This window comes from Delphinus delphis, chromosome 6 (genome assembly GCF_949987515.2).
Source record: "Delphinus delphis chromosome 6, mDelDel1.2, whole genome shotgun sequence".
NCBI classification, from domain to species: Eukaryota; Metazoa; Chordata; class Mammalia; order Artiodactyla; family Delphinidae; genus Delphinus; species Delphinus delphis.
Genome location: NC_082688.1, coordinates 50,303,277 through 50,326,971, shown reverse-complemented (window position 1 = coordinate 50,326,971; position 23,695 = coordinate 50,303,277). Strand labels below are relative to the sequence as shown.

The window sequence follows — 23,695 nt, the reverse complement described above, 5'->3', positions numbered from 1 at the left end:
TTTAAGACAGAAGTAAGGTTAGGATGGAGGGAGGGACGGAGAAATGAAGGAAGGTCAGGTGTCTGGATGCCTGGATATTAGATCTTCCATTGATAAGCTGTATGATATTCGACAAGTCATAACTTCTCTAAACCACAATTTTTCCTTAATATATAAGCTCATCTTATGTCCCAGGAGCACTGTGATGATTAACTTAGATGGTGTAGGTGACATTATTTTATAAATGATAAAGCCAATATAATATAAATGTTTATATTTATAAATACTTATATTTATTATTATATTTATTATTATTTATCTTTATAAATAATATGAATTTTGAATTTTATTGATTTTTTATACAGCAGGTTCTATTTTTAATCAGTTGCCATTCAGAATATTAAGTGCAATGATAATATTCTAAAGCATTTGAGGGATCGGAGTAGGTAACATCATAGCTTGGTTCTGAAGAAGGAGAAGAGTTCTCCAGGTAGGCAAAGAAGTAGAAGCATATTTCTAGGAAGAGAAAATAATATAAGCTAAGCATGAAATGGCATAACATGTTCCAAGAACTAGAGTTGTTTGGTGTTGCAACAGTTAATAGTAAAGGAACATGTGAGGTAGGAGAGAAATGCCATCAGGAACCAAAAATGTCAAAAGACCCTTTCTGCTGGTGCCAGGTCCTCTTAAGGGTAAAGCCAGGAATCCCAGACCTTTGGACCTCAGCTTTTCTGTTGTTCCCAGATAGAAACGATAACCCTCCTCACCTCTTGCTGCCGACTTCTTGCTTCCTGCCCCCACCTCTTTCATACTTCGGCGTGACGTCTCAGATCCCAGGACTCCATTTCCCTTGCGTAACTGCTGGCCGGAAGATACCTGCCTGACTCATTGACCCAGCCTGACCTGCATGCATTGTGCCCTGCTCCCCACAGCCTACTTCCCTGACCCCCCATCAGAGCTGCTGCTTCTGGACTCTGCATCCAAAACAGCCTGGGCTGCCTCAACCCACAGTGAGCCCTCTTGACAAATGCCATCTTCCCCTGCGCCCTTTGAGCAGCCCCCGAATCCTTTTCCCCAGCTTCCCCAGCCCGGCCTCGGGCCCTTGCCCGTAAGCCTGTCCCCCTGTGCTGGTCCATGCCTACCAACTCCTCCACGTGGCACGCTGGCCACTTGGAACTCTTCTAGGGAACGGAGCGCACTTTATCCTTCAACCCTGCCAAGGCCACTTGCCCACAGGCTTCAGACAAAGGGCTCTTTCCAAAAGCAGGGATCCAGATCTTGGGTTCTCTCTGGCTCCCACATTGCTGTTCCCTGTAGGCTACGTCTGGGGAAAATGGACATGTGAATAACTGGGTTCCCTTTCTGGAAGCATTTCCTCTTCTTTGGCCTCACCTCTGCCTGCTGTGACAGCCATCTACACCCATAAGAGAACCTGGCCCAGGGTAAGAGTTATGTCAGCAGAAAGTACCACCAGGGCATCACAGGTCACTTGCCATCAAAAACAGGAAGTAGGATTTATTCAAACCATCCCCTATGGTCCCCATGTGACAAGCTGAGAGACACATCCTATGTGAAAACTGGTGTTCCCAGGTACTCCATTATCTTCCCACAGCCTGTTCCTCTGCCCGTCCTCCCTGGCCTGGGGATATGATCAGCATGAAGCCAGTTGCCCACATCAGTACCCTGAAGCTACTCTTTCCATCCTTCTTTCTTGTTCTCTTTCCCCACACTCAGTGAATCACCGTGTCCTATCCAGTCCTTCTCCTAAATAACTCTTGGATCTGCCCCCTCCTCTCCAGATGCACAGCCACGGCCCTTATTGAGACCTTTCCTCACCTGGAGTTTTGCAGTAGCCTCTTTGCTAGTTTTCACTATCACTGCCTTTCAGCATATCCCTAATGCTGCTGCCAAAGTGATCCTCAGATCAGAAGACCACCAGTTCCTGAAGATCCTCTAGTGGAGGTCCTCTACTGCCTCTGGGCCAGAGCCATACTTACTTCCTAGCTTGGAACATTCAGATCCTTCCCGATCTGTTCCTTGCTGCTTCTCCAGATGCTCCTTCAGCTTCCTTCTTCAGCCTTCTCTCCCCTCTCCCCAGAGCATCTCTACTCTCCAGCCATTCTGATCTACTGGACATGTTCTCTAAAGGTTTTGGTATTTTTTTTTTTTTTTTTTGTGGTACTTGGGCCTCTCACTGTTGTGGCCTCTCCCGTTGCGGAGCACAGGCTCCAGACATGCAGGCTCAGGACGCGCAGGCTCAGCGGCCATGGCTCACGGGCCCAGCCGCTCCGCGGCATGTGGGATCCTCCCAGATCGGGGCACGAACCCGCGTCCCCTGCATCGGCAGGCGGACTCTCAACCACTGCGCCACCACGGAAGCCCAAGGTTTTGGTCTTTTAATACATGTGTCAGTCCACTGGACCATTCTTCCCCTGTCTCCTTTACCTGTCCCCCTCCTACTCATCTCTTCCGTGAAGACCACCATGCTGCGGTTCCCCAAGCCTCCGGGGCTGACCTCTTTTGAGGGATTTATCACACTATTTTATTTATTCACATGTAGATCCTTGAGCATGAGGATCAAACCTTAAAGTCTTTGTTAGCTTCACTGCCTGGTGCTTAGTTAGTACTTAGTAACTGTTCATTGAAACACATATTCGAGGGACGTCTCTGGTGGAGCAGTGGTTAAGAATCCACCTGTCAGTGCAGGAGACACAGGTTCAATCCCTGCTCTGGGAAGATCCCACATGCCGCAGAGCGGCTAAGCCCATGCGCCACAACTACTGAGCCTGTGCTCTAGAGCCCGTGAGCCACAGCTACTGAGCCCGCATGCCACAACTACTGAAGCCCGCACGCCTAGAGCCCGTGCTCCACAACAAGAGAAACCACCGCGATGAGAAGCCTGCGCACCGCAATGAAGAGTAGCCCCCGCTCGCCACAACTAGAGAAAGCCTGCGCGCAGCAATGAAGACCAAATGCAGCCAAAAATAAATACATAAAATAAATAAATTTTAAAAAGAAAAGAAAAAATACATATTCGAGCAAGGGAATAAACTATCTGATGATAGAGGGAGACAGGTTTAGTCACACTTCCAAAAACAATCTATCTTTGGTGACTTTTGTACATCTAGCTGTCTTTCAAGTTCTGCGTATTTTTGAAGAAGTATCCACTTTCCCTGCAATGCCTGCCACATATAGCATTGAGAATTTAATAAAGCAGATGATCTCCCTTTTGAATCACTTGGGATTTTTTTAAAAAACTGTACTGATTGTCCCCATGTTAAAAGTCATTTGTGTAACAGAAGTATTTTTATCTTTCAATTATTCTCCCATAGAAATAGTATTGTAAATAGTCATTAGACTTTATTTTATTTAATACTGATCCTTGTCTCCTTTAGGTGTATATCCAGTCTCCCTAGCTAGACTGTAAATGTCTCAAAGGCCAAAGCTCATTCCTTATACCACTCTGCAGCTGCGTACCTGACTTATTGTGTACACTCAGTACATATTACAAGATTAGGAAATTAAAGTTGACTTGAAATTTACATATTAATTTTGGAAGAACAATTGGGAACTATTTTGTGTGCATTTTAAATTTACTATAATTATTTCTTCTCTGACATATTTATGAAAAATCTAAAATGTCTCATATCATTTAATTAATTTGATAAATTATTACATCCTACAATATTTATTGATAATTCTGGAGAGATGACAATGATAAAGTATATTAGTAAGAACTTGTGTTTGCAATTCAAATAGTTCTTATGTGGGAGTCATATCAGACAGTCTTGATAATTAATGACCTAAATGACTTATTTTACATTTATTATTTTTTTTGTTGAGCAGCAAATTTATTAATTTTTATGTGGTGTGGAACCAATTTTCCTTTTTCACACAAATGTCTGTCATAAATATTAATATTAATGAAATATTAATGAAACTGGTCTTAAGAATACTGAGACTTTTTGATCTGCAAACTGGGATTTCATCCTAACTATGTATGGCAAGCTCTAAATTTGTAGATCAGATTCTTCTCAGCTATAGGCATGTTTGTATGAGTTACAGTGTAGGTTATTTTCTTTAATACTTAATTTAGCATAATGTTACTGCTTACCCCATAGCTATAAATTTCTTTAGCATTAATTTTTTTGCATTTAGTTTAGACAGGTTCTTTTCTTTTTTCATATGTATTGGTTGCCTTCCAGTTATCTTTAAGGAGGAAAAAAATGTTTCAGACCTAATAGAAAAAAGATGTACATCTCTTACTGATGACAACACTTACATTTAAGCTATTTCCTTTATCAGTAAGGAACTGGAGTTTGTTTTTAGACTTCAGCTAAAATATGGGAAGGGGACAAGGATATCATTGACTCCACATCTCTGTTCCAGACATTGAAAGATTACTTCCGAAAAAAGATATAGATAAATGCACTATTTTGCAAATTATGTCTTTAAAACACTATAATCCCATGATATATTTTATTTGCTCCATTGTTTTAAGTTATGAGTTTTGCTATCTCTTATTAGTTATTTGTAATACCAACATAAAGCAAAGATAAAGTTGGTGAAAAAAAATAAGTAAATAAAACCAACTTACGAAGTCCAAGATTGTTTGAGCTGGGAAGAATCATAGGACTTCCCTGGTAGCGCAGTTGTTAAGAATCTGCCTGCCAATGCAGGGGACACAGGTTCGAGCCCTGGTCGGGGAAGATCCCACATGCTGCGGAGCAACTAAGCCTGTGCACCACAACTACTGAGCCTGTGCTCTAGAGCCCGTGAACCACAGCTACTGAGCCCGCATGCCACAACTACTGAAGCCCACACGCCTAGAGCCCATGCTCTGCAACAAGGGAAGCCACCACAATGAGAAGCCTGTGCACCACAACGCAGAGAAGCCCCTGCTCGCCTCAACTAGAGAAAGCCCACGCGCAGCAACGAAGACACAACGCAGCCAAAAATAAAATATAAATAAATTAATTAATTAAAAGAGAATAAATTAATTAATTAAAATCATTAAAGGGCAATGAGTTTAAAAAAAGAAAAGAAAATCATGAAGTTTCTGAGAAACAGTGGAACAATGCCTTCTGTGCTCTGGCCTGAGAGGAAATGATCTTGGACATAGATGTCTGTGTCTAGCCAAGCCAGATTTCCCTGTGAGACTTCAAATGAAGGTGTCACATATGCAAGGACTTTAAAAAACTTCCTACCTCTAAATCTTCTTTTATAAAAAAAAAATTATTTTGAAATAATTGTAGATTCACATGCAGTTGGAAGAAAAAAAATACAGAGAGATCTCATATACTCTTCACCTAGTTTTCCCAGCAGTAATATCTTGTAGGACCTTAGTACAATATTACAACTAGGAAATTGACATGGGTACAATGCAGGGATCTTTTTCAGATTTCACCAGTTTTACATGCACTCATTTGTATGTGTGTGTGGGTATGTATATATATCGTTTATGCACATGTGTATTTATGTAACCACCACAGTCAAATATAGAACAGTTCTTCCACAAAGATCCCTCCTGCTCCCCTTTTATATGTGGCCACAGACACCTCCCTCCCATCCCACCCCTCCCCAGTCCCTTGCAACCACCAATCTGTTTTCCGTCTCTATAATTTTGTTGTTTCAGGAATCATATGGTGTGTAACCTCTGAGATTGGCTTTTTTCAGTCAGCATAATATGCTTGTGATCCATCCAAGTTATTTTGTGTATTGGTAGTTTACCCTTTTTATTGCTGAGTTATGTTTCATGGTATGGATATACCACAGTTTAAGCATTCACTCATTGAATAACGTGGGTTTTCTGTAGTTTTTGACTGTTATAAATGAAGTTGCTATGAGTATTTTCATAAGGGTTTCTGCATAAGCACAAGTTTTCATTGCTCTGGTATAAATGCCCAAGTGCAGCTTCTGTGTTGTATGGTAAGCACGTGTTTAGTTTTGGAAGAAACTGCTAAGCTCTTTTCCAGAGTGGCTGTACCATTTTGCATTCCCATCAGCAATGTATGAGTGATCTAGTTGCTTTTCATCCCCACCAGTATTTGCTGTCATCACTGTATATCTATATAGACACACACACACACACACACACACACACACACACACACACACACACACACACACACATTTTGGGGGAGGGGGCTGCATCGGGTCTTTGTTGCTGCATGCAGGCTTTCTCTAGTTGTGGTGAGCCGGGGCTACTCTTCGTTGTGGTGCGCGGGCTCAGTAGTTGTAGTTGTGGCTTGCGGGCTCAAGAGTGCAGGCTTCACAAGTTGTGGCACACGGGCTTAGTTGCTCTGCGGCATGTGGGATCTTCCCAGACCAGGGATCGAACCCACGTCCCCTGCATTGGCAGGCAGATTCTTAACCACTGCACCACCAGGGAAGTCCCATGTCATCACTATACTTTTTATGTTAGCCATTCTGATAGGTATATATTTAAGTCTGTTAAAAAAAAATTGCTTAAGTATATACTTCACCAAAGTAAAAGATAAATCCAAAAAAGAAGTAGTTTGGGGATAAAGAGTGGTGAAAGTGAAACAAAAGAGCTTACAGTTAACTCTAATGGCTGATCATATGTCTGTGGGTCTTAATGCAATTGGTAGGGATTCCTGAGAAAGAGACACCTGAGGTACAGGACTTTAGCGCTAATAATAATCATTTCCATGAGACTTTAAAAGTTCATAGCACTTGATCTAACTCTATTCTATAGCCATTGGTATCTCTATATTGTATTGTAATTACGTGGGTACACGTTTTATGTTTGCCTACTAAAATCTGCTCTCTAGGAGAACAGGAATTGTGTGATTTCATTTTCCTACCCTTCAGATCACTTAACAGAATAGCAGTTGTCTCAGTGTTAATCTTTTGATGAAGCCTAAGAGATAACATTTTTTTTTAATGTTTATTTATTTGGCTACGTCGGGTCTTAGTTGCAGCACGAGGGATCTTTTGTTGCGGCACGAAGGATCTTTTGTTGCGGCACGCGGGCTTCTCTCTGGTTGTGGCGCATGGGTTTAGTTGCCCTGTGGCATGTGGGATCTTAGTTCCCCGACCAGGGATCGAACCCACATCTCCTGCATTGGAAGGTGGATTCACGACCACTGGACCACCAGGGAAGTCCCAACAACAACATTTTTGAAACTATAAATCTTACCTAATCAATAAACATAATAAGAGCAAGCTTTGTTAATAGTGTACCCATGGTTTGATACGAAATAGTACCAGAGTTAATCATCATACCAGTGTTGTGAATTGGAGGATAATGGTTTGAAGTACATTTGTATTGCTCACCTGGCCAGCATCTGTTAATGACCAATAAATTAGTCAATTGCAACTGTGTTGACCGCCCAGTCCACTCAGGTATTTATTTAGGTGGTGACTGGTGTCCCCATTTAAGACTCTCTGAACGACACAGCTGTTCATCAGTCCTGGAACGGGGCTGATGTTTGTCCAGCTTTGGCACTTGCTGCTCTGCATCTCTCATGCAGGTGGGTGATGGGAAGGAGCTCCCACCGCAGTAACAGAAGGGACAAGATGGTCAGTACCAGAGAATTTCAGGGTAGCTGCCAAAATCCAAATACTCTTCTATGTTGTTGTTCATGCCTGACTTTCTACTGAGTAAGACATAGCTCAATTTGAGCCAGACAAGTAATTCTCAATATTTCAAAACAGCTATTCCAGTTTTGGGTAGAGGGAGCATTCTATCTTAGTTATAACCTGTAGTTACCAAAGTAACTTAGCATTTAAAACACATCATACATGGTATATAGTCATGAAATACGTATGCACAATATAGTACCCAATACATGATTTTGTGGATGGTAAGGACTCATTTCCAAGGCTCAGTTCATCCATAGGTTGTTTCCATTAACATTTGCTCTGAGCCAGGCAGTGCTTGACATTTCAGATAGATTGTCTCACTAATCCTCACAACAGCCCTGCAGAGTGAGTGCCATGATTCCATTTTGACAGATGAAGTGGGGACCCAGGAGAGGTTCAGCTTCCCCGGGTCTGCAGAGCTTATAGTGCTGGAGCCAGGATTTCCACCCAGGTCTCTTTGGTTGCAAAACCCAGGTTCTTTCATCTGTGCACTCTCCTTAAGGGGCTTGTAGGTGTAATGGAGGAAAGTCTGTGGAAATGAAAGTGTTAAGTAATAATTTGGATGGACGCAGAGAGGGTGGGCTGGAAGTGCCCGATCACTGGTTTTCTAGCTCTGACACAGAGCTGGTGAGAAGGTGCTATAGGGGTTAAGAAAGGGCTCCATCAAAGTAGAGAACTTGGTTTGGACAAGGCAAAGAGTTAATGAAGTCTCACAACCTACTTCAAGGAAGGAGGGAGAGAGGAAAATCGTGCCAAGTGACTGAGGGAACAAAAAGTAAAATTAGTAATCCAAACATTTAGTTTTGAAAGTTTAATGAAAAGCATAATCAAGCCCATTGACACTTGCCAACTGTTACCAACATGTGTGCACATGAAATCCTGTTTACTTAAAAGCAAAACTTCTTTCTGAGAAATGTGATGGTTACAGTGGAGTCGATTGTTTTTCCAATCCGGTGGAGAGGGAGACTGGGGACGCAATGTGGGCTGTTGAATCCTGTGTGAGCAGCTTTTGAGAATTCTCATTAACTCCAGAAATTGAAGGATTATCGAGCCAGTAGTTGTTTTTTTAATGCTCACTTCAAGCCAAATGGAACAATATAAAAATTTCTACCGAAAAGAATGGAAATGGGAGACTGGAAATATCTTCCTCGACTCCTTTAAAACTCCTTTATCTTTTCCTCTCATAAGAAATAATACCTAAAGATTAGAGAACTCACATATTTCCTAAGGTGTGGAGGTGGTGATGTGTCTAGCTAACTTTCATTTTAAGTAATTTGTCACATATAAATATAAATATACAATAATTCCAGTCAAAGGAAGCTAAAGTCTTTGGGCTTTATGAAATAAAAATAGTATGTGAGGGTTTCCTGCTTTTGTGTGAATAGAACCTACCTGTCTTTGATTTTGTAGATGACCCTGGGTCTAGAGGTTAGGTCACTGTAGGTGCCAAATAGGAGGACTCACAGAGTATCTGAGGGCAGGGAGCAACGGGAAGGAAATGTCCCCATGGCCATATCCTCCTCCCCTGCGGGAATCCTGGGAAACCAGAGCAAAGAGGTAGAGCAGGAAGGGGAAGTGGCCGCGGGGGACATGACAGTAGCAACCCTGGCTTTGAAGATGTGTCTGGAAAGGCTGTGAGGTTGGCTGGAGTGGATCCGGTTGTGGGTGCCAGTGTAAGTCTGTCACACGGATGACCCTGTGAATTAGAGCAGGGTTGTAAATAACCAAGCCCATGGGAGACGGAGAGGTGGTGGACCCCAGCAACTTACGAAACGGAGTTGAACCTCCATAGCTTAGGAGATTCTGGAATCTAGTAAGAGACTGAGTTCCAGAGACTTAAGAAGTATTTGAGAGTTTCCAGGGTCTGGGAAAATGTTACAAAGTTTAGGAAATGGATCAGAAATATGCCCTGTGGAAACACTTTTAAAGGGGGAAAAATCTGTTTGATTTTTATAGGGCTTTATTTTATTCATTCAACAGTGCCCATTTACTGAGTACCCACGTTATGGAGGAAGAGGGCCTACATGACTGCCTTGTGAAAGGCAAGGTACTTCTTGGGCCACGCACTGGTTCTAGTTCTTTCCAAAAAGCTCAGCACATCTGGCTTCTGAGAGGCTTTGGCTCACGTACACAGCTCTTCGTCCCTGGCCCTATCAGCACTTTTATATGCGTCCTCTCTCCTGCAAGTGACTGTTCCTTTGATATCACCATTGTTCTTCCTTCAAAGACATACCTTAATTGAGTTATTTCAATCCAGCAAGGATAACTACTCTCCTCACTTCTGTTCCTCGAAATTCTGCACTTCTATACCGTGAGGTAGAGAATCTCCACAGGAGAATTTCTACCTTCCCTCAAAGGAGTGAAATGGCCAAGGACAATCTGTTATTAGTGAATTTATATATTAAATTTCAACTTTTTAAAATTTATTTTTATTTTTGGCTGCTTTGGGTCTTCGTTGCTGTGTGCGGGCTTTCTCTAGTTGCAGCGAGCTGAGGCTTCTCTTCGTTGTGGTGCGTGGGCTTCTCACCGCGGTGGCTTCTCTTGTTATGGAGCACAGGCTCTAGGTGTGCGGGCTTCAGTAGTTGTGGCTCACGGGCTTCAGTAGTTGTGGCTTGCAGGCTCTAGAGCGCGGGCTCAGTAGTTGTGGCTCACGGGCTTTAGAGCTCAGGCTCAGTAGTTGTGGCGCACGGGTTTATTTGCTCCACAGCGTGTGGGATCTTCCCGGACCAGGGCTTGAACCCGTGTCCCCTGCGTTGGCAGGCAGATTCTTAACCACTGCGCCACCAGGGAAGCCCTAAATTTCAACTTTTTATAAACAAAAGGATATATCTGTGCACTTCTCTACATGTATACTTGAAAAAACTATTTTAAAAGGGATACATAGTCCACTGGATATATTAGTTGTCCGTAGCTATTAGGGAGGCAGGGAAGTTAAAACCTAATGTTTATTTAAAATATCCTTATCCAGCCTGAGAGTGAGCCTGGCTAGAGTCCGATATTGTTGACTTCCTCTCTTCATTCCTCCACATGAAGACCTCGTTTGTAAACTTTGCCCGTGTTCAGTCAACTTCAGCTGTTCCAAAAACAAACCATTCTAGATGCCAACTCATGGTTTACTGTGTTTTCACAAGAACCTGGTAATCTGGCTTCGGATGATCATGGACATTCTCTGGAGATAGAGCTCTGCCAGACTCTGATATTCCTCTTTATGAAAGAGCTGTACAACTTTTTCTAGATTATTAGCAATTTCAGAAAATATGTCGACAACCGTATTCTCAAGGAACAGAGAAAGCAGTGATTCCGGGTTGCAAATTTATTCTCTCCACTCAGAGGTGTAGGGAAAATTGAGTCTCTTAATTTTCCATGACTACTCTTTTGCTCACTAAAATCCAGTCTTGAACTTACCAATTAATAATATTTCAGTCTTTTCGGGTTTAAATAGTCACGTCTCAATTTTAATAGTCTTCTTATTCAAAGTTGAACTCCCTCTGAGGACTGGTGTAGACTGACCCTCTTTTATCGCTCCATCTTTTTAGGTACACACCATTGGAAATGTAGGGTATTGATCACATCTTGACATACAGAGACTAGAACATTGCTACAGGGCCCTCCACTTACTATATTCTATTGCCACCTCAAAACATCACCCTCATGCAGTGTGGGATGTGGCACTGAGCTACTATCCTATGCTTTCTTTAATTTTGACCATGTACATATATAATTGTTTCTTAAATAAATCAAAATACCTCAAGACCCCAAAGAATTCATTTCTAGTGACGGCTCCCACAACCTGGGTTTTCTGTCACTTCTTAAAACTTACCCCACGGGTAGGTACTTGTTCTTCGTAAATCGTAAGTTTTTCCGTACAAATGATGACTTTCCCAGACTTAAGACTGTTCCTGCCCTGTGGAACCTTTTATGATCTCAGAGCATGGTTTGGCTTGATTTTTCTGGCTTCAAACCACCACAGGAATCTTGGTTGACAAATTATACCTTCCCTTCCTACCAAATTAATTACATGTCATTCAACAAATAGTTTAAATTCTTGCTCTGCAAAAGGCTCTGTGCTAAGTCTGTGGGAGGGATAAAAATGAATAGGATATGGCCCTCGCCTCAAAGAAGCCTAGTGTTTAAACCATAAGGCCAGACCACTGAGGTCTTATTTATTGTGGACAGATTACCCCATTCTTCTTTGCTGTCTTTGTTTATTAAAGTGCAGAGGGGAGGGAAGAGGACTTTTTTCCTCTTTACCCAGAGAGGCAGTTCACCACAGCAGGTGGACTGTAGTAGACAGTGAGGAAGATTCGGGAATTGCACCTCATACATTGAAGTGGATGTGGAAACTTGTGCCACGTGTGGCCTCTGAGTCTCACTGGACAGCTGGACAGCCCCAGACTCTCAACTGTCCCACCAGTTAAGCCACAGTGAAGCAAATTACTCATGGCAAGGCAAACCAAAAGATAAAATGGGAAGTCCTTGACAATTTTAATGTGTTACTTTTAAATCTGTTTACAAATAATTTATTAAGACATATTTATGTGTAGAAACAAAGTGTCTTTAAAGAAAAAGATCCATAACCCATCTAATATAGAAGATGATGAATATATATATTATTCATTCATATATCTTTTCATAGATAGATAGAGGTTTTAAAATAATAAATGACTATTTCTGGTGCCTCTAAGGTATACTTCTATTACTTTAAGCTTTTTAAGTGAGCAAAAAAAGCCTCTGTACAAGGTAATCAAGCACAGCTCAGAATTCTAAATCACCACATTAGACACAGTGAAAAACACACTATTGCCATCACTAGGCTAAGGACTGAATATTTATTTCAGTCTGCTTTACCAGTCAAAATTGTATGGCTCGTCACAGCCTGTTTTTTCTCTTTATTATATTAGCAAAGAACACTCTGAGCTGTGTTGAGGAAATTAAGTTAAATTATAAAACAACATTTAGCTTTAACTGGGCTTGCACATGTGAGTAATTCTGGAGCTGTACTCCAAGGAGCCTACTTTGCGGGTAAATGGCAGACCCTTGGATTCATTTTACCGTAAACCAATGGGTCCAGGAATGTCTATTTGTATAAAATCTTCAGGATACTGTTTTGAATTGTGTTATATCATCGAATTAACACAAATGTTTTTGCCAGTCATTTACTCTTTTTTTTTTTATTTTTTTAATTTTTGGCTGCACTGGGTCTTCGTTGTGGTGCGTGGGCTTCTCATTGCGGTGGTTTCTCTTGTTGCGGAGCACGGGCTCTAGGTGCGTGGGCTTCAGTAGTTGTGGCTCGTGGGCTCTAGAGTTCAGGCTCAGTAGTTGTGACGCATGGGCTTAGTTGCTCTGCGGCACGTGGGATCTTCCTGGACCAGGGATCGAACCTGTGTCCCCTGCATTGGCAGGTAGATTCTTATCCACTGCGCCACCAGGGAAGCCCAGTCATTTACTCTTCATTCAAGGACTAGACAAGGCCAGTTGGAAAATTACTCAGGGCCCTTGATACATCTTCCTGTCAGCTCCACATCTTGTTAATTTGGTTGGTCTTTAGATCTTTCATCAAAGAATGATCAGGTGAGATGAGTGTAGAACATAACAACTTTTCTGCTTTAATTATTTTAGTTAAGGTCCCAAATAATTTTTTATTTTTGTCTGTGCCATCTCTTGCCTGTCATTAGCAGAGGTAGTGGTAAGTTAACTCTAAACAGGCATATGAATGCATTTCATCTAAGCATTTCAAAGCAGTGTATTAAACTTTACGTTTTGAAAAATTCAAACCTATGCAAAAGTGGACAGAATATTATAATGAACACCCATGTACTCTGTACCCAGCTTCAGCAGTTTTCAACTTGTAGCCAATCTTGTTTCAGCCCACTTCCAACCCCCCCACAGAATTTGAAGCACATTCCAAACATCACATCATTTTGCTCAAATATATTTTAGTAAGAGTCCCTAAAAACTAAGGACTCCTTTTTGTAAAAGTAACTAGAACCTCTTTATGATACCTTTACAAAATTAACAATTCTTACTCGTCAGTGTCCAAATTTCTGGTTGTGTCAGACATAAAACCTTGTTTTATAGTTTAGTTCAGGATTTAAATAGGATCCACCCCCCACCCCTCACCCTGGTCACTTATTTTTTCATTGTGGATATTTGTTGAAGAAATTGGTTTGTTTATTCCATTGTCCAGCTTTTGTTGATTACATCCCTATAATTTCTTTTAATATGTGCCTCTCTCCCCCTTTTTTTTTTCCTGTAGAGTGCTTGTTGGATCTAAAGGTTTGGTCAGATTTAGGTTTGACTTTATTTTTAGTGCTCTCTCCTCGCATCTGGAGGGACATAGTGTCAGAATGCCTTTCTTCCTGTGATGTTAGCGGCATTGCTGACCACTGACTAGATCCGTTAATTCATTAGGGGTTGTAAAATGGCAATGTTCTTGTTTTATCACATATTAGCTAGAATGCTGAAAGGATTTCTAAAGAAGAGAGTGCTGAGCACATAACAGGTGCTCAGTAAAATATTTAATGAATGGATTAATTTTCATAAGAGCCCCCGTGACATGGGAAGTCATTAGAAACCTTGCCTAAGATCTGATTGAAGAGCATCTTTTTCCTCCTAGAATCACCACCCTTCTTTCTCCACTTTGCATAAAGCATCGCTTACAGATGACTTGAATTATTTTTGCCACTCTTAATATCTTCTGGTGCTGTTCTTCAACAGTCTTTTGGACTTATCTGATGATTTTCCTTTCTCAGTCTTATGCCAACTTAACTTCACATTCCTTATAGATTGGAAAAGCAGAGAAACGGAGGACAGGAATGCTAAGGAAACCCTAAGATGTGTTTCAGAACAGAGCCTCCACCTTAAACTCAGCACCAAGCACTCTCGGGTAGTTAAAGGGTCTTTGAAGTTGACCCAGCCTGTGACATGCTCCTTCTGCAAAGCCTTCCTAAAAAGAAATGTGATGGTCTTACCAGCTTCCACGCTCAGACTAGTTTATAACCAACAAGCTTGCCTTTTATCTGCCATTTAGTTGCGTGCCTACTGAACAGTGAATTCAGAGTCTCTAAATAACAGCTTGATTTTTGTCCCTGACACAGTGCGTATAAATACCTCTGGTGTGGGAACGTTTGAAAATACTGTAGGCTATTAGCTCTCTTTTTTTCTGACGACAGACCACAGAATCACAGTAAATGCTTTCAGTGCTGAAGATTTTTCACAAGCATTGTAATTGTGAAGCGGAGAATCTAAGTTCTTATATTTGAGATATAAGATGTATTGCTATACATTTTTTGCTGCTGAATATTTTTTCACTTGCTTGCTCACAGGGAAAGCAGTATAACAACTGCACATTTCTGCTGTGATCTGAGTGTACAGCAGGGAGCACAAAGTAAAGCAAGTCTTTGGTGAGCAGAGCAGCCTTATGTGCATCGTAGGAAAAGTATAGATAAACCGAGGGTCAAATTTTATTCCGTAGAGGGGCACTGATAATGTGCTTGGGTTTTCAGAGAGGAGGTGTTTTCCTAATATTTCGTGCAGATCATGAGTAGAGTTTTCATGGAGCTAAGAATTGAGATAGACTTTGAAAAAACAGTGTGATTTGAATAAGGACCTTCTAGAAGAAATATGAACAGCATGAGCTGTTCATCTTACCTCTTCAGGGCACATTTTGGGGTAATTAAGGGATTTCCGTTTACTAGCCTGGGAGGTATCTCTAGACAGGTATGAAATAACAGAGAGATGTTGGCTGGGGCCACGGTAGCAAGGACCTTCAGTGTCACTTGAACAATGGTGAGAGACTACAGGCTTTGAGGAGAGGTGTGATGTCACCTGGTCAAGTAAAGGTGTCAGGAATGAATCAGAAAGGGAAAAAAGGGAAGTTGAAATCAAAGCTTTAGCAAGGAGAATCATTTTGATTATAGAAGCTGCTGGACTGGGCAACTTCATGAAAGGAAAAGGAGTCATGGAGTCTGAAATCCACATTAGAATGATTTCAGGTAAGAGAGAAAAAGTGAGAAAGAACTGCCTTGGGGGGAAAGTGTACAGAAGTTTAGAAACGTCCAGAAGGCTATGGGAAATGTACAGGACTGGAGGTTAGGAGTGAGTTTGGACTAAAGGTAACATTTCAGGAATTGTCTGTAGAGCAATAATAGTTGGAATCTACCCCTAAAAGATTCTTAAATCTATCCACATCTCCCTTGAGCTCCCCTGCTGCCACCTCATTCAAGTACCATCAACCCTCACCTACACTATTGATACCCTTCAGTCAAAAGTAGGTCCCCGTTTTGTGGGGTATCTCCACAGCACCCTGATTTTTCCTTCTAGGCCTTATTCCAATCTGTGGTTCAAGCTTGTGTAATTTTGAGGATGGTGTCATTGTCTGTTTTACTTACTCCTGAAGATCTGGCAGCTTCCAGGGTGCCTGGCACAGACTAGACCCTCAACTTGTTTTTTCCAAGCAAAAAGAGTAAATGAACATCACTACCAAAGAGAAGAAAAAGAGAAGAGTTGAAGAGAGAACTCTGGTGACTATTTTTAGGGCCTAGAAGAAAAAAGTGGGAAAAACGAATAGGAAGGCAAAGAACCAAGAGAAGCTGGGCCCCAGAAGCTGAGGATGAGTGGAGGTTCCAGTGGGGGGTGGTCAGCAGTGATGGATTCTACAGGTGGAAGACAACAAGGACGACAAGAAAAAGTAGTATTTATTGGGTGCTTTCTGTATGCCGTGACTGTCCTAAGACTTGATGTGGTTGAACTAATCTTCATACTAACTCTGTGAGGCAGGTGTCCCTGTTATTTCTGTTTTACAGATGAGGATGCCAGGCCCAGAAAGGTTACATGCTCTGCTCAAGGACAAACCAATGGGGGAGCCACGAGTCCAACGAGGCCACCTGGCCCCAGAGCACAAAGTCTTTACTACCGTGCAGCCATTCTGGCTCCTTCTAGCAGAGGGCTAATGGCTATGGCCCAGAGATGGAAAAGGAAAAAACTGGCCACTCTTTATGACCTTTGGCTGTGAAAAGAGGATAGCAGTGCCTGTCATTCTAAGTTAGGACATCTCCCACGTTAGGTGTAGACCAAGTCTACAGAAATCATATGTGAATGGGAGCATACCTGATGCGTTGCCAGCCATGAGAGCCTAGAGGATATGCTTTATTTCAGAAAAAGATAGGTTTTTTAAAACTTTTTATTTTGTATTGGAGTATAGTTGATTAACAATGTTGTGTTAGTTTCAGGTATACAGCAAAGTGATTCAGTTATACATATACATGTATCTATTCTTTTTCAAATTCTTCTCCTATTTAGGTTGTTACATAATATTGAGCAGAGTTCCCTCTGCTACACGGTAGGTCCGTGTTGGTTATCCTTTTTAAATATAGCAGTGTGTACATGTCAATCCCAAACTCCCTAACTATCCCTCCCCCCTACCCTTCCGCCCTGGTAACCTTAAGCTTGTTCTCTAAGTCTGTGAGTCTGTTTCTGTCAGAAAAAGATAGTTTTGATCACATCGTCAGGATTTTGCAGCAGCTGCTTTAACATTGACTTTTATACCACATTCCAGTATTATTACTGACTTAAAAATAGTCCTTGAGAAATAAGAGAAAAAATAATCTGGCTCTGACGATAAAAAGCATTGTGGTATTTCAGCTTGCTTTCAGTTTTACATACATCTGTGAATCTTTCCTGGAGTAAGGTCTTGCCCAAGCTAGATGGGAAAGCACCTGTATTTGACTTGCAACTGTGTTTTGCGTAGCAAATGCATAGGTACGGGATCCACCAGCAACAGTGAGGTCAGGCTTACATTCTGGGCGGAAATGTGCGCCTGAGTGACTGATTAGACTGGCGTCTGTTACGTTGCAGGATGTTGCACCCTCTCAAAGCTCGCGTGTTAAGATTTGGCAGATGTATCGATTCCTTTCATTAAAGATCTGAGAGGATATGAATAACAGAGCTATTTTGTTCGTAATTGATGCAGATCTGCAGTGCACGTGACTAAAATCTGTTCCCGGAATTTTTCATTACACAAGTTTGGGAATTTGATTTAAAATATATGTCTAGGGCTTCCCTGGTGGCGCAGTGGTTGAGACTCTGCCTGCCGATGCAGGGGACACGGGTTCGTGCCCCGGTCTGGGAAGATCCCACATGCCGCGGAGCGGCTAGGCCCGTGAGCCATGGCCGCTGAGCCTGCACGTCCGGAGCCTGTGCTCCGCAATGGGAGAGGCCACAGCAGTGAGAGGCCTGCGTACCGCAAAAAAAAAAAAAAAAAATGTATATATATATATATATATATATGTCTATATATTTATCATTTTCTTCCTTAACATTTTTTATGGATGGTGACTTTCCCTAACCCCAAATCCAAATATCATGGTCAACTTTCCACACAATAGGAATAAAATTTATCCTTTTTTTTTTTTTTTTAAGGCTTTCACTCAGAAAGTAGAAGCCTGGCCCCCTGAGGACAGTGAAGCCCCTTCAGGGTTGCTGGCAATCCAGTTTAAAAGTACAGAGGAAAGGGTCTTCCCTGGTGGCGCAGTGGTTGAGAGTCCGCCTGCCGATGCTAGGGGACGCGGGTTCGTGCCCCGGTCCAGGAGGATTCCACATGCCGCAGAGCGGCTGGGCCCGTGAGCCATGGCCGCTGAGCCTGCGCGTCCAGAGCCTGTGCTCCGCAACGGGAGAGGCCACAACAGGGAGAGGCCCGCGTACCGCAAAAAAAAACAAAGAGAGTATAGAGGAAACTAATCTCTGTTTAAAATTTATTTGTAACTTTTTCTTAGTTCTCTAAGTTTTGGTTTGTATGTTTTTTAAATAAACCCAGACTAATATTTGACCACTTAAAGCAATGAAATCATTTCTTGCCTTGTCTACCAGTTGAAGTTGGACCACAGCCTGACTTCATATTTCTTATAAAATGCACATGTTCTCTTTGGATTGTCCTTGGGCAAGAAAGGAGATTCTAAGTACAAATGAAACAGTTCACGTTGAATCATGCATTTAAAAAGTATTATAAGAAATTATAAGAAAAAGTATTGTATAAAGAAAGCTTATTAACAAGCAGGACTATTATATGGATGCTTTGCAGAGAAAAATGAAACAAATATGGAGTCCACGAGTGCCTTTCAGGTTTCACTACTCTAGATGCCTGTTAGGAACATTTACAATATTGTCACAGGGACTGATTAGAATTTGCTTTTGAAACCAGTTCACTGCTTTGGGGTGGGGGGACATTTACCAATGGGCACTTTGAGCTGTGCAGGGCACAAGGTTGTGACTTTCACCCATTGAGCATAGGGCTGTTCCCTCCGGCAGATCGTGAAGCCATTATTTTATAGCCCATTGACCAGAATTTCTGTGTCAGCCAACCTTTTCCTGCTGAACATCCAAGCTGTGCTCCTGGGTACCACAAGCCCAGAACCTTTAAAGGAATCGGGACACACCAAAAGGGCACTAGTAAGCAGGCTAGAAGTACAGTGATATTTTTGTTGGCTTTTTTTTTTCTTTCTTTTTTGCGGTACGCGGGCCTCTCACTGCTGTGGCCTCTCCCGTTGCGGAGCACAGACTCCAGACACGCAGGCTCAGCGGCCATGACTCACGGGCCCAGCCGCTCCGCGGCATGTGGGATCTTCCCAGACCGGGGCACGAACCCGTGTCCCCTGCATCGGCAGGCGGACTCTCAACCACTGCACCACCAGGGAAGCCCTTGTTGGCTTTTTATGATTTCCGTTTTCAGAAGTATAACCCGATCAAAAGCACTTGGGCTGAGGGAGAATGAGAAGTGTAAGATATTCTGGGTACGTATTCAATCCCTGGTTAAACAATTATCTATAGACTCTGATCTTCAAAGGCATTTCCTAGCTAGGGTACAGTGATAGATTATCTTGTTGGTTCAGAGATAGCTATTCTGCTGTGCAAACTGGTCTTTCTGGGCTGTTTTGATTTCCTGAGCAACTTTGTGTGAAAAATGCCAAGGTGTTAAAAAAAAAAAAAGAAAAGAAGAAAAAAAAAACCTGTTGTAGGAAGAGAATCATAGACAAACTATTAGGAAAAGAACTTTATCATAGAGGAACACACCCCATTTTCCTGAACCCCTCCTGAACACTCTTCCTCACTTGAAGGGTCCTGAGTGTCAAAGACTTACCCACACTCGGAAGCCATGTTGATGGCCTGTCTCGCATCTCGACCGTGTCTCCGTCGTTTTCCTGTCAGAGCATTGCTATCTCCTTTGGCTGCATCCAGCTACTTTCAATTCCTTCTCTTTCCCACTGTTTGCTGAGTGGATAATTAAACAGTGAGTCCTGTTCTTTGTTGAGACGATACATTTAGGAAAGACTCGCTGCAGGGAACCGAATGATAACTTTGAAAGTCAAGCTTTGAAAAGGAGACCACTAAACTCTAGGAAGATGAAAGTTTATGAGAACAGATTTCAGACAGAAGCCCATTCCAGCTGAGTCTTTGTGCTGAGGAGGGTATACAGGCTTGTAGAAACCATTGGTTGTTGGTGTCTCTCCTCTAGTACCTAAGATGCTGGAGTTGACTGCCTGGGTTCAAATCCCGGCAGTGTGAGTTATGAGCTGTGTGATATTGAGCAAATTATCTCTCTCTCTGTGTCTCATTTTTTGCATCTGTAATACAGAGATAATAATAGCACCTAGCTCAAAGAGTTGTGAGGATTGAATCCGAATGAACCGTTTAGCACCTGGCACATGGAAAGTGTTCAATAAACGCTGCTGGTGAAACATTCATGGAGTGCTGAGGAAAGATGTGCTTATTCTATATTTACATAAAAATATCATCTCGGAGCCATGGTGATAATCCTTACTGCACATGACCTAATCATAACCTCAAATGTTTTTATTTTGATTTTTCCTCTCTCAGCCACCCTCTGGGAGGCAAGCAAGAGCTGCATGTCTGCATATCTCTCTGATTCTGCACAGATGAGATCTACAAGCCATTTGAGTGACGGGCCTCCTTGTTCTTTTCCTTACTCAGGTGCTGGAAAGCTTCAAGATCATGGACTATAGCCTTTTGCTGGGAATCCACATCTTGGACCATTCCCTCAAAGAGAAAGAAGAGGAAATTTCACAAAATGTGCCTGATGCTAAGCGGTCTGGGATGCAAAAGGTCCTCTACTCAACAGCCATGGAATCCATCCAGGGTCCAGGGAAATCAGGAGACGGGATCATCACAGAGAACCCGGACACGTAAGTGCAGCGCCTGCCCACACATTTCCTTGATTGTGGCAGCCAACGTCATTGGGTAATTAAATGCAAGCATGTTCCCTTCATGGTGGCTCTTTAGGAATAGATTCCTACCTGGTGCTAAAGTGGATTAAGCCAGCCTTATTTCCTTTCATCCACGGATAACTAGATGAGTGGCAGTTTTTCGAGTTATTGCCATTCTTTCACCCACATGGTTTCTTTTTTCAAATGGCTCCATTTTTTAACAATGGCTAAAAATGTTTTTATCTCTATTTACTACATATTCAAAACATCCACCACAAACAGGGTGAATATTCTTTGAATTTGAATAAACATGTATTTAAGCAAATACATGCCAGAAGTTATGTCCGCAATTCAGAGCTTTTTATGTGCGTTAGAGGATTCTGTTGTCCTAGTCCTATACCCTGGCAGATGTGATCTCTTGCTTCAACGAGATGTGATAGTAACTGCAGGATTAGTTTGCATGTATAAAAAGTGCACATTGACTAACAGAAACAATTACAGTCAACCATTTCAGTAATTTTCTTTGGTTGTGTCACGTGTGTGTACTTAGCTGAGCAAGGAGACTGAAAGAAAGAAATCATTTCTCCAACAATGACTAAATCACAGGCACATTTCACTTTTATGAAGGAAATTCATACACATTAAAGATTTTTTTAATCCTTCCTATAAATCCATCTAAATGTCCAATAACTCATTAAACAAATTATTCTGTATCAGTATAGTGAAGTACTATACAGCCATTAAAAGCACATTAGCACTGAATATGAAGAAATGTTCATCATTTAGCAAGTGAAAAATTCAGGTTATAAAACATGATAAATTAAATAATAGCTTTTGTGTATTAATAAATATACACACACAGAGGAAAGATGTACCAAATGTTGATAGTGTTTATCTTTGCATCCTAGGAATGGATTCTTTATATACTTTTTCTTTGTGCTGTTCTATATTTTATTTAAAAATCTCATGGTAAGTATATAAAAGTTTTGCATTTTTGATGAGCAGTATTTTGAAATACTTTAAAATTCTTGCTCTTGGTTTTAAAGTAGGAATGATTTTTTAAGTGAATTCTTCCCATCCAGCTCTTCAGAATTGACAGCTATGGTGTTATTCTCCTTCAGGGGAGGTACATCATTCTGGATTCCCAGGAAGACTTTAGCTGAAGCAAAAAAAAAAAAAAAAAGATGAAGGGAGAGAGAGTCCAGGATTCTTAGAGACTACCCATTTTCATTTACAGTCTGTTTATTAGAAATGATTTTTAACTTCCTATTCATATAAATTTTTTCTCTTTTGCTCTATTCACAGAATGGGAGGCATTCCAGCTAAAAGCCATAAGGGAGAAAAGCTACTTTTATTTATGGGCATTATTGATATTCTGCAATCATATAGGTAAGAAATTTGGGGAAGTAGTCTTTTATTATTTCACAATAAATGAATGAAAGGTTCTGAAAATTCACCAAATGGGAGTGATTTTATCTTCTTATTTTTATTTTTCTGTCCATTTATGTTTAGGTTAATGAAAAAGTTGGAACATTCCTGGAAAGCTCTTGTTTATGATGGGGTAAGTGATTTATCATGCTCCTTATTAAACTGTATATTTTTCTGATTTCTCAGAGACTTCAAAGTATGTCTAGGAAGCCATGTCACTTGAAGAGGAAAGGAAACAAAGATCTTTATAAACTCAGAGTCTCAGGCTAGCAGATTGGTTCAAATCTAAGAACAAAGACAACATAAATGTGAATAGCTCTTCAAATAGAGGCCATCCAGCCGGTGACTAGGTAGAGGCCAGAAAAACAAAATGAGGTCTCGTTTTTATGTGCAATCTGCAGGGCCCAATTATGAGATGGTGAGAAAAAGGAGGAGACTTTTCAAAGACACTGGGAAGACCAGTAGGGCACTTGAACTCAAGTTGTCCCAAGACCAAGCTTCAGAGGGATTTGAACCCTACTTTGATGGTAAACAGCCCTGGGCTTGAACTCTACGTTCAAACCACTTTACTAGCCATGTGTCCCAGACACATTGCTTGCTTGTCATCTCTTAGCCTGGTTTCCCATTTGTAGCAGAAGCCTAGTAATAGTACCTCGTACCTGCCTCATAGGCTGATGTGAGGGTTAAATTAAATAATGCCCCTTAGTGTTCAACATGATGCCTAACATAATAAGGACATAGGAAGGGAAAACTTTTTCGGTTGTGTTGGATTTATACATGACAAAGGCTGACTGACATGAGGATGTCTTTTGGACCCAGAAGTGGCATGACTGAAGAAAACCATCGGTTATCTAAGAGCAGCCTCTGTCTCTCTCTCTCTCTGTACACGCACATGCACGCGCACGCACACACACACACACACACACACACACACACACACACGAGACTTCCTATCTAGATGTTAAATTCGAACTTCCTGCTGTTGACAGAACATTTATGGCCTCAGCCTCCCTCAGTTAATAACTCAAAGTGACACTTCCAGAGAATATATTGGTCAAAGATTTGCTCACACATTTTTTTAAGATGTTAGCAGATGCTTTCCTTTGAAGCAAAGATAAATTATAGATGCTATTCTTCTCCTTTTTTGGAAAAGAACACCCACTTTTTCAGTTCTGTGGAAGACTGGGAATAACGTTTCAGCATGAAAGATCTGCATTTTGTCCACAGGCTAAGGAATGACCTTCGACAGAATGCACTTTTAAACAACAGGTTCACAAGTTTGTTTCTGAGAATCAAACTTAGGCTTGTTACTCAAATCAAAGATTCTTTTTATGAAAAGGCCAAGATGGTAGGTTAATTTTTTTTCCTTCTAGCTGAGAAAAGTAGCAACTACATTAATGCCTTGAACATGGAAGGGAAAGAGAGTAAACACCCTCTGTTTCATTCTCCTTCTGTTTATTGAC

The 23,695-nt window shown here is 41.5% G+C and overlaps 1 protein-coding gene across 3 annotated transcripts in view; it reads left to right on the top strand.

The window, feature by feature from the left end:
• Window positions 1-23,695, top strand: part of PIP5K1B (phosphatidylinositol-4-phosphate 5-kinase type 1 beta) — a 326,824-nt gene that overhangs the window by 201,789 nt on the left and 101,340 nt on the right. For all 3 annotated transcript variants that reach the window (XM_060014654.2, XM_060014652.2, XM_060014653.2), the window contains exons 8-10: window positions 20,572-20,783; window positions 22,110-22,193; window positions 22,317-22,365. In XM_060014654.2, the coding sequence (XP_059870637.1) occupies window positions 20,572-20,783; window positions 22,110-22,193; window positions 22,317-22,365 (345 nt within the window). The remainder of the gene's footprint in view (window positions 1-20,571; window positions 20,784-22,109; window positions 22,194-22,316; window positions 22,366-23,695) is intronic.